This window comes from Gobius niger (assembly GCF_951799975.1).
Source record: "Gobius niger genome assembly, chromosome: 8".
Classification (NCBI taxonomy): Eukaryota; Metazoa; Chordata; class Actinopteri; order Gobiiformes; family Gobiidae; genus Gobius; species Gobius niger.
This window is the reverse complement of record NC_136859.1, coordinates 1,975,416-1,987,588: the sequence shown is the minus strand read 5'-3', so window position 1 is coordinate 1,987,588 and position 12,173 is coordinate 1,975,416. Positions and strand designations below refer to the sequence as shown.

The 12,173-nt window shown below is 39.2% G+C and overlaps 1 protein-coding gene across 3 annotated transcripts in view; it reads right to left on the bottom strand.

The window, feature by feature from the left end:
- Positions 1–12,173, bottom strand: part of LOC306966291 (nuclear receptor coactivator 2-like) — a 55,680-nt gene that overhangs the window by 31,704 nt on the left and 11,803 nt on the right. For all 3 annotated transcript variants that reach the window (XM_079560999.1, XM_079561001.1, XM_079561000.1), the window contains exons 2-4: positions 4,804–4,905; positions 4,495–4,667; positions 70–173 (exon numbers count right to left, since the gene is read on the bottom strand). In XM_079560999.1, the coding sequence (XP_079417125.1) occupies positions 70–173; positions 4,495–4,667; positions 4,804–4,886 (360 nt within the window). In that variant the 5' untranslated portion in view covers positions 4,887–4,905. The remainder of the gene's footprint in view (positions 1–69; positions 174–4,494; positions 4,668–4,803; positions 4,906–12,173) is intronic.

Genomic DNA, 12,173 nt, shown 5'->3' with positions numbered 1-12,173 from the left:
TGCTTTTACGTCACTCATGGTAAATGCAATGTCTGCTACATTTTGGGTCACTCATAGAAATGTTCTCACCTCGAGCATCATGGGTCCCAGAGCGTCTTTGTCGATGACGGTCTGTCCGGTGGACGACACGTCGGCCTTCTGCACCTCGTCTGCGTCCGCCTCCACCGCTTTCTCTGAGAGGTCAAACACGGCATTAGCAACATCGGAAACGGCCTAAAAACGAGAGCCGGAGCAGCAAAACAAAAGCTGAACGAGACGGTTTCCTCTTTGCACTGCTCACTGTAATCTTCCTCACACTGGCTGGAGGACGACACATGACACGGGGCTGGTAATGTTCGGTCTTTTCGATATCACTACTTCAACAATACCTGCTTTCGGTGCCGGTGCCTAGGGCTGTGCAGTTCAGCAAAATCCGATTACAATTTCGACTATTACATTAACCACCCGCCTAAACCAAATGCATTCTGTCCTCTTTGGCTGTAGGCCTGTGTAACACCTCATTTGAAAGCTAAGACCCACAAAACTGATAATTTTCCTCACGTTATTGCTGTGTTGCGTCACCTTTTGTATGTATTTTTTGTTGAGTTTTTGTCACATTTTTGTTGAATTTTTGTCACATTTTTTCTGAATTTTTGTCACATTTTTGTTGAGTTTTTGTCACTTTTTGGTTGATTTTTTGTTGAATTTTTGTCACATTTTTGTTGAATTTTTGTCACATTTTTGTTGAATTTTTGTCACATTTTTGTTGAATTTTTGTCACATTTTTGTTGCGTTTACATCCTTGTTTTCTTCTCATTTTTTGTGGCTGTTTTGGTGCCTCTTTCCCCAAGAAGCTTTTTGATTAGGGTAAAGCCAAACTGGAGAAAATGTGATCCGTTCAGGTGGGAGTTAAGAGGTTAAACGATTACAAAATTAGCATAATCAAAAAAAAAAAAAAAAAAACTTTTTTCTTTTGCGCTGTGATTATTTTCCCTTCGTATTTCACGTGCCGTGGCTCATGCTTTTGCCTGACATAAAAAACAAACGGCGCTGTGTGATGACGTCATCAGGCCGCGCTGCTCAGTTTACTTGCGCAGGTGTGAGGGCCGGCCAGCAGGGGGCAGGTGTGAAACAGGGACCTCTCCTTAATCGAGACAAACTTTAACCTCTTAACTTCCGCCTGAACCGAGAGCATTTTCTCCAGTTCAGCTTTACCCAAATCCTGTAGGTGTCACGCCTCATTTGAAAGCTAAGACCTACAAAACTAAATTGATCTTTTTCCTCACATCATCAGATTTTATTTCATCTCTGAACTGGAGAAAATCGGTTCCTCGGTAAGAGGTTAATAAATGCTTGTCATTCAGCCTAGTCTTTTAGAACAGTGGTTCTCAACCTGGGGGTCGGGACCCCCATGGGGGTCGCGAGACAAATTTGGGGGGTCGCCAGATCATTTAGATAAAATATACATATTTTCGTTCGCAAACAATCTAATGTTTTATTGTAGCATGTGTTTGTTATTGTACCAGACGGCCATTATTTGTTTGTAGTTTCATGAATTTTGTTTCAGTTTTTTTTTTTTAACTTTTTGATTGACAAGAAAGGTACATTTTTTGTCACTTTTTCGTCCATTAATGTCACTTTTTCTTCCACTTTTTTTTTTCCGTCAATTTTTTCTAACTTTTTTGTCCAATTTTTTTATTTTTTTTGTCAAATTCTTATGACTTTTTGTCCATTTTTTCTCAATTTTTCGTCAAATTTTTGTCACTTTTGTCAAATTTTTGTCACTTTTTTTGTCAGTTTTTTTTTTTTTTTTTGTCAAATTCTTATCACTTTTTGTCCATATTTTCTCACTTTTTTGTCAAATTTTTGGCACTTTTTTCACATATTCATCCTTGTTTTGTCTCATTTTTTTCGCTAAAATCCCCCCCCCCAAAAAAATTAACCCCCGAAAAAAAAAAAAAAGAAAATTAAAAGACATGGAAAAAAAATAATAATACTAGTAATAACAAACAAAAAAATAAATAAATAAATAAAATAAAATGCGGTCCTATGAACAACATTATGAGAACTTATATTTAACAATAGCCCAGGTGGGGGTCACGAACCCCTTTACCTGTTATAATGGGGGTCGCGGTTCCGAAAGGTTGAGAACCACTGTTTTAGAACTACAGTACAGTTAGACCAGGGGTGCCCAAAGTGGGCCTGCCGAAACAATTCTGTTGGCCCACCAGAGTGACCTTCCATTCATTCTCAATGGTAAATATGGATGCAGTACACTTTTTGACCACCAGCGTCAAATTGGAGGCGCTGTTTCTCTCCTTTCAAAAAGTTAAGGAAACACTGTTGTGGTGTCAATTACAGAGTTCACAATTCACAGTTTTCCAGCTTTTATTGCAAAAGTTGTTGACATCAACAATAGTATGCGTTAAAAATTGACTTATTAAAGAATTGATGCTGAACTGACACAAAATAATCTAATGTGGCATTTTCTTTGAGTTAATGAATGAGGTAAAGTCACTGTAGGTGCTGTAGATACAGGTTTTTTTTTGTTTTTACATTCTGCACAAAATTGCTACAATAGCTGATTTTGTTCTACTAAAACTAGGCTTTTGCCATAGTTAACATTTGTTTTAATATATTGCGTTTTCATCCTCGTTTTTGTTGCCATAGTGACGCTTTTTTCCAAGAAGTTTTTAGATTTGGGTAAAGCCGAACTGGAGAAAATGCGCTCGGTTCAGGTGGGAGTTAAGAGGTTATAACAAGTCTTATAAAGCACACTCTATGAACAGCAGGTGGCGCTGTGGAGATGCACTGTCAATGCCACTGAGAAGGAAAAGACTGATACTTATGTAAAAATGTAAGTGGGCAACTATTACTCGTACTGGAATAATACTTGACCAGTAGTATCTGTACTTTTACCGAGTTATCTTAGAGAATAGCGTCTCTTGCGCCTCTGCCCGCCTGTGAGGCTCCGCCCCCTCCTGTAGTAAGAGCCTGTGAACTGTGGACTGCAGGACTAAGCTGCGATGGCCCCAGTGGTTCACATACTTCAGATTCCTGTCAGAGTCATAGTGTTGGTCACACACAGAGCGGTGCTGCCAACAACATGGACTCACTGCTCCACAACGGAGCTCTGACCTAAACTGCAGAGACATAAGACCCAGGAGGAATCACTGATGCAGAAGTTTGTCAAGCGCGGAGTCTGTAAGAGCCACTAAAGTGGAGACGAAAACGGCCCTAAAGTTTAGTAACTTTCCCATGTAAACTAATACGAGTGAAGGGGCGGGCACGATTCATGCCGGCACCCACGCAAAAATGTTGAAACATCAGCATTTATCACGGTCATTTATCAGACTGTTGCTAGCATCTGCCTGATCTGTGTCACTGTCATCCATAAATAAAGCACCTTTAGGCTGTTGTTAGCATCTGCCTGATCTGTGTCATTATTGTAATACGTTTGTTAAGTGATGATGTCATCGCTGCACTTCCGGGTCCAGCTGAGCTTTAGTCCTATCCACTTTAATGGGATTTAGCTGATTTTAACCTTTCTTTCATTACTGTTATAAGGCTATCGTTAGCATCTGCCGGATCTGCATCATTACTGTTATAAGGCTATCGTTAGCATCTGCTGGATCTGCATCATTACTGTTATAAGGCTATTGTTAGCATCTGCCGGATCTGCGTCACTATCATTCATAAATAGAGCACCTTTAGGCTGCCTGATCTGTGTCATTAATGTAATACGTGTGTTAAGTGATGATGTCATCGCTGCACTTCCGGGTCCAACTGAGCTTTAGTCCTATCCACTTTAATGGGATTTAGCTGATTTTAACCTTTCTTTCTAAACATCTGATCACAAAGAAATATCACTTTTACTCTGGATTGTCTTTAGTAATGCTTTTCTGGCATTTATTATCCAATTATTATTTTCCATACACAATGATTATCTGTTATCTGTTACTAGCATCTGCCGGATCAGTGTAATTACTGTTATAAGGCTGTTTTTAGCATCTGTTGGATCTGCAGTTTTTTTTCTCTCTTTATTTGATCTGGGACAATGCACAAACAACATTAGTCTAAGACAGAAGAGATGTCGTGTGCCAAGTTATAGCAAAAATGCTCATTTCCACCCGTAGTCTCAGAACAGGTTGATTTTATACGTACAAAAGTTCCTAAAATATACGTCATTACTGTTATGAGGCTATCGTTAGCATCTGCCGGATCTGCATCATTACTGTCATAAGGCTATCGTTAGCATCTGCCGGATCTGCATCATTACTGTTATAAGGCTATCGTTCGCATCTGCCGGATCTGCGTCATTACTGTTATATGGCTGTTGTTAGCATCTGCCGGATCTGCGTCATTACTGTTATAAGGCTATCGTTCGCATCTGCCGGATCTGCGTCATTCCTGTCATAAGGCTGTTGTTAGCATCTGCCGGATCTGTGTCATTACTGTTATAAGGCTATCGTTAGCATCTGCCACCCGTCTCATTCCTCATACAGCCGTACTGACCCTGGTCCTTGATCTGCCGGATCTGCTTCACCGTCTCTTTGAGGATGGCGCACTTGTCGGGTTTGACGTTGAGGTCGTCCATGTCGTTGATGTTGGCGAAGATGAGCTCGGCCAGTTCCTCGATGTACTTATTCTCCTGCTCGCGATTCCGCCGCTCCGTGCTGCGCTTCGGGCTGAGGAGAGAATATCAGAAAACCTTAGTAACACGTATTTGTCGTCTACAACCAGAAAACACAATAATAAAGTTTGTCTATTTCCTTTTCCTTCCTTCCATTTTTTTTTTTTTTTTTTAAATGTTAGTGTCGTTACCTGGGCCCTTGAGAGTCGGAGGGGCAGCTCCTCTTCAGAGACTCCGCCCTCTGAGGCTCCGGACTCCGCCCCCCGCTGCTCATCTTCTCTCTCTGTCACCACCTACAGGACAAAACAAGAACAACACTTTACTTTTACACACAGTGACCAGAATATCATTTCAGGCTCGTTGCACTGATCGTTCATCACTGGTTAGCGTTAAAAGCGTCATTACTGTTATAAGGCTGTTGTTAGCATCTGCCGGATCTGCATCATTACTGTTATAAGGCTATCGTTAGCATCTGCCGGATCTGCATCATTACTGTTATAAGGCTATCGCTAGCATCTGCCGGATCTGCGTCATTACTGTTATAAGGCTATCGTTAGCATCTGCCGGATCTGCATCATTACTGTTATAAGGCTATCGTTAGCATCTGCCGGATCTGCATCATTACTGTTATAAGACTATTGTTAGCATCGTTAGCGTTAAAATGAGCTAACGTTTCTTTCTTTTGGTTAGCATAGGCATTTCTCTGGGTTCTGATTCAGATTTATTCAGTCCTGTGAGGAAACTCCTGTGTGATATTGGCCTATACAAAACAATTGATTGATTGATTATTTAACCCCTTAACTCCCACCTGAACCGAGCACATTTTCTCCAGTTTGGCTGTACCCCAGTCCAAAAGCTTCTGGAAAAAAGGTGTGAAAATAGCAACAAAACTGAGACGAAAACAATGATGGAAATGTGACACAAAGTGAAAAAACATTGACAAAAAAGTGACGAAAAATTGATGAAAAAGTGGCAAAAATGTCACAAAAATGTAACCAAAAAATGACAAAAATGTGACAAAAAATGACAAAAAAGGACAAAAATTTGATATAAAATTGGACAAAAATTTTCAAAAAATGGACGAAAAAATGACAAAAATGTGACAAAAAAATGACAAAAAATGTCACAAAAAATGTCACAAAAATATGACAAAAAATGACAAAAATGTGACAAAAACTAACAAAAAAGGACAAAAATTTGATACAAATTCAACAAAAAATTACAAAAAATTGACAAAAAATTACAAAAAAAATATAAAATGTGATTAAAATGTGACAAAAAATTACAAAAATGTGATAAAAAATTGACGAAAAAATGACAAAAATGTGACAGAAAATTACAATAAAATGACAAAAAAAGTTACAAAAATGAGTTGAATACCCAACAAAAAAATGATGAAAAAAAAAAATCTGATGACGTGAGGACAAAGATCCTCTCGGTTCAGGCGGGAGTTAAGAGGTTAAAGATAAAAAAGTGGATGTTGCATAAGATCCACTTTAAGAATCTGTCCTGGTTCAGTTTGTTTAATGAATATGACGCGGAAACAGGATTGATCGAGTCCGAGTCAATACCATCGAACGCTTGACTCTGCTCTGACACAGATTGTGCTCCAGCACCAGCAGCTTCACAACATCAACAACAACAACATCATCATCATCATCATCATCATCATCATCATCACGGACAGCTGTATCTGCAGGAGTTCTCTGACGACTCCGCCATTGTGGGCTGTGTGTCTGAGGGGAACGACCTGGAGAACCAGTCAGTGATGATCATGGACTTTGTGGACTGGTGTGAAGCCACCTGTGCTTGAACATCAGTAAGACGAAGGAGATGGTGATGGACTTCAGGAGGAGGTCACTACAGCTCACAGCGCTGAACATCCAGGGGGAGGACAATGAGGAGGTGAACAGTTCAAAGTACCCGGGTGTTCGCCTCAATAATAGGCTGCGTTCACGTGACATCACAACATTCTAAAGAGCCATAGTTTAACATGGAGGTGGAGCAACTAACGGTAACTATGGTAACGGTGGTAACTGACAAAATGCAGTTGTCCCCTAGGGGACAGGAGGGTGTTAGCCAAGCTCACCTCCATCATGGACAACACCTCCCACCCACTGCATGGGACTGTAGAGGAGCTGAGCAGCTCTTTCAGTGGCAGGTCCTTCATCCTCACTGCTCAGACTGAACAACAAGACTGTGAAGTCACATGTGCAATAACCCCTTTGAAAAACTACGTGCAATCATCTCTGTACCAGCGCAATGGCCGCTGGCTGCTCTGCTTTTTGACCACGAACGTGGGGGCCGCCATTGCTCCGCCATTGCTGCAGTACCTCCATATCGCCACTAGGCCCCCATTGAAAAGCATTGGACTTTAGACACGTTAAAAACTACTGTAAAGCCTGGTTTCAATTGTTTCAACACTAGACTAGACTGATCTTCCTCCTGAGATCACGCTGGGTTAGTCACAATTTATGAAACCAGGCTGGTTTTCGTAAGAAGAATTTTTGAAATCTCGTACTTAATGAGACTCGGACTGTTAGCATCGGAGCAGCGCGAGCTACACGTCACGCAAGGGCCGAGTCTACGGTGAAAATCCCGCCCTTATGCCCTTTTAAGAAACATGCTTCATCAGAGCTGGGGAGGCGGAGTCTGTAAATCCTCCATGAATTCCCCCTCGACCGTGGTCAATCTGGTAAGAGGAGTGAGCAGAAGACGTCCATTTATATACAGTCTATGTACCAGCGTCACTTCATTGACAACCTGCACTTGGACTAACTTTACACCTGGATATTCTACTTTTTATAATCGGTTGTCATTTTTATCCCATTTTCCTTTATTTCCTTGTTATAACTCAGCCCTTTAAGATTTTTGCTTTAGTTATTGTACATAAGAGACCTCGTTTTTCTACTATTTAACTGTTTACACACTGTGAGTGATGGACACGCCCACTGTAACAGGTGAATTTCTCTGTTGTGAGATCAATAAAGGATCATCATCATCATCATCATCATCATCATCATCATCATCATCATCATCATCATCCTCATCAACATCCTCATCACAGCACAAGTTTCTCTACTTGTTAATGCACCTTCACATCTGTAAATATGATAAATAGTGATTTCATGTTATCCTCTAACATTTGTTTTTTATCAAATGTCCTCTTTGGCTATTGGCCTGTGTAACACCTCATTTGAAAGCTAAGACCCACAAAACTGATCTTTTTCCTTGCGTTGTTGCTGTGTTGTGTCACCTTTTTAATGTTTTTTTTGGTCACATTTTTGATGAGTTTTTGTAGAAAAAAAAAAAGTGGGTTATTGTTGAATTTTTGTCACATTTTTTTCACATTTTTGTCACATTTTTGTCACATTTTTGTTGATTTTTTGTCACATTTTTGCTGAATTTTTGCTGAATTTTTGCTGAATTTTTGCTGAATTTTTGCTGAATTTTTGTCACATTTTTATTGAATTTTTGTCACATTTTTGTCACATTTTTGTCACATTTTTGTCACTTTTTTGTTGAATTTTTGTCACTTTTTGTTGAATTTTTGTCACATTTTTGTTGATTTTTTGTCACATTTTTGTTGAATTTTTGTTGAATTTTTGTTGAATTTTTGTCACATTTTTGTCACATTTTTGTCACATTTTTGCTGAATTTTTTGTCACTTTTTGTTGAATTTTTGTCACATTTTTGTTGAATTTTTGTCACATTTTTGTTGAATTTTTGTCACATTTTTATAGAATTTTTGTCACATTTTTGTTGAATTTTTGTCACATTTTTGTCACATTTTTGCTGAATTTTTGTCACATTTTTGTTGATTTTTTGTCACATTTTTGTTGATTTTTTGTCACATTTTTGTCACATTTTTGCTGAATTTTTGTCACATTTTGTCACATTTTTGTCACATTTTTATTGAGTTTTTGTCACATTTTTATTGAATTTTTGTTAAATATCATCTTCTTATGCCTGAGTTATAGCTTCATAGCTTCATAGCCTCGTAGCCTCATAGTTTTATAGTTTTAAGTTTTTATATTCTATTATTTATCTAAGTTTTGTGTTACATGTTTCAGTCTCACGTTGCCCGATTGAACCGAAAAACATCCAAAATCATGACAATGGCAATAAAACAATCCTGATTCTGACAGAAAAGAGGCTCCGACTCTGCAACAACAGCAAAACAACTGGACGGCAAAAAACGGGGTCAAAGGTCACAGTGTGAGTGAGGCTTTCAAGGGGAAACGTCTTTTTTTGTTTTCAGATTTCATCACCAAAAACATGGAAGGTTTGAGGCATGTTTAGGCAGCTTCTCTCTACATTTGAACGTTTGGTAAAGCCTGAGCTCTACAGAGAGAGAGAGAGAGAGAGAGCGGCGTGTTTTGACGGAGCTTTGCTGACTCGGCGCTGGTTCATTCAGCCGCGGTCTGTGGAGTCACACATAATGACACACAGAGACACACGCCACCAAAACACGCCAACAAAAACACGGCACACGGGGAAACCACCACGGCTACAGGCAGAGGCAGGTCACATGACAACATCTGGAGACTCTCTGCCCTGTTGGTTGGGTTCAAAGTTCATTAAGTCAGGCAGGAATCGGACCTTGTGTGTGATGTAGTCGAGTCTGTAGGAGCTAAATATAGAGATGCACCGATACGAGTACGAGTACTTTGGTTTAAGTACTGGCCGATACCCAATACCGATACGTAGGGATGCACCGATACCGATACCACATGCTTGTACTCATTCATGAGGTCCCGATACCAGAAACCGATACCATTTGACGTGTGGCCAGCGCAGCTACGAGGCTGAGGAGAGAAGAAGCAACAAACTGGAAACACAATAATCCACATAGAGCTGACTTTATTACAGACTGCGCTCTCTAAACCAGAGTCTGAGCTGGATTTAACCAGAGCTAAATGTTGTTAGCGCCGCAGCGTCTGCAGTGTTTACAACATACAGGCTAACGATGCTAACTCGCGGCTAACGGTTTTGGCCATTCTGACGCCGTTTTATGCCCAGGGGTTTATTCATCTGAAAAACTAACCCAGCGACTAAAAAGTCATTACTGTTATAAGGCTATCGTTAGCATCTGCCGGATCTGCATCATTACTGTTATAAGGCTATCGTTAGCATCTGCCGGATCTGCATCATTACTGTTATAAGACTATTGTTAGCATCTGCCGGATCTGCATCATTACTGTTATAAGGCTATCGTTAGCATCTGCCGGGTCTGCATCATTACTGTTATAAGGCTATCGTTAGCATCTGCCGGATCTGCATCATTACTGTTATAAGGCTATCGTTAGCATCTGCCGGATCTGCATCATTACTGTTATAAGGCTATCGTTAGCATCTGCCGGGTCTGCATCATTACTGTTATAAGGCTATCGTTAGCATCTGCCGGATCTGCATCATTACTGTTATAAGGCTATCGTTAGCATCTGCCGGATCTGCATCATTACTGTTATAAGGCTGTTGTTAGCATCTGCCGGATCTGCGTCATTACTGTTATAAGGCTGTTGTTAGCATCTGTCGGATCTGCGTCATTACTGTTATAAGGCTATTGTTAGCATCTGCCGGATCTGCATCATTACTGTTATAAGGCTATTGTTAGCATCTGCCGGATCTGCATCATTACTGTTATAAGGCTATCGTTAGCATCTGCCGGATCTGCATCATTACTGTTATAAGGCTGTTGTTAGCATCTGTCGGATCTGCATCATTACTGTTATAAGGCTATCGTTAGCATCTGCCGGATCTGCATCATTACTGTTATAAGGCTATCGTTAGCATCTGCCGGATCTGCGTCATTACTGTTATAAGGCTGTTGTTAGCATCTGTCGGATCTGCATCATTACTGTTATAAGGCTATTGTTAGCATCTGCCGGATCTGCGTCATTACTGTTATAAGGCTGTTGTTAGCATCTGTCGGATCTGCATCATTACTGTTATAAGGCTATTGTTAGCATCGTTAGTGTTAAAAACGTTTCTTTCTTTTGGTTAGCATAGGCATTTCTCTGGGTTCTGATACAGATTTATTGTTTTGTTTCATTGTCTTATTGTCACAAAAAATGACAAAGATGTGAGAAAAAATGACAAAAAAGGACAAAAATTTGAGAAAAATTCAACAAAAAATTGACAAAAAATTACAAAAAAAATGACAAAAATGTGAAAAAAATGGACGAAAAAATGACAAAAATGTGACAAAAAATTACAAGAAAATGACAAAAAAAAGTTACAAAAATGAGTTGAACACCCAACAAAAAAATGATGGAAAAACAAAAAAATCTGATGACGTGAGGAAAAAGATCCTCTCGGTTCAGGCGGGAGTTAAGAGGTTAAAGCTAAAAAAGTGGATGTTGCATAAGATCCACTTTAAGAATCTGTCCTGGTTCAGTTTGTTTAATGAATATAACACGGAAACAGGATTGATCGAGTCCGAGTCAATACATCTGAAAAACTGACCCAGCGACTAAAAAGTCCTCAGAAAATCCAGATTAAACACATACAGCATGTTTATATTGAGGGAAAATGAGCTGCAGCAGAACAATGAAAACGCTGTAGCTTCTCGCTAAGTTACTACAAAACACACGAGAAAATCTACAGGAGCTGAAGACAAACTGCTGTGAGTGAGACTTTGGGGAAAAGTGAAAGTAAAAGGAGCCGATGTGGGTCAGTCAGTCAAAGGTCGCGTTCATCCCGAGCAATAACAGACGTGAGGTGGAGCTGGTTATGGTTAATATCTCCACAACGCCTCCACACGACTGGAGCCTGTTGGAGACTCGAGAACATGTTTGTTTTCATGGACACGGAGCTCTTCTGCTGCATGAGGCCAGTTTGTTTTTGTTTTTAGAGACTTTGACTTTTAGTTTGACAAGTTGTGACCTCTTACCACCCGCCTGAACCGAACGCAGTCTGTCCTCTTTGGCTATAGGTCTGTGTAACACCTCATTTGAAAGCTAAGACCCACAAAACTGATCTTTTTCCTCGCGTTGTTGCTGTGTTGTGTCACCTTTTTTTATGTTTTTTTTTTTTTCATTTTTGTCACATTTTTGGTTGAGCTTTTTGTCACTTTTTGTTGAATTTTTGTCACATTTTTGTTGATTTTTTGTCACATTTTTGCTGAATTTTTGTCACATTTCTGTTGAATTTTTGTTAAATTTTTGTCACATTTTTGTTGAATTTTTGTTGAATTTTTGTCACATTTTTTGTCACATTTTAGTCACATTTTAGTCACATTTTTGTCACATTTTTGTTGAATTTTTGTCACATTTTTGTTGAATTTTTGTTGAATTTTTGTTGAATTTTTGTTGAATTTTTGTCACATTTTTGTTGAATTTTTGTCACATTTTTGTCACATTTTTGTTGAATTTTTGTCACATTTTTATCACATTTTTGTTGAATTTTTGTCACATTTTTGCTGAATTTTAGTCACATTTTTGTCACATTTTTGTTGAATTTTTGTCACATTTTTGTCACATTTTTGCTGAATTTTTGTCACATTTTTGCTGAATTTTTGTCACATTTTTGTCACATTTTTGCTGAATTTTTGTAAAAT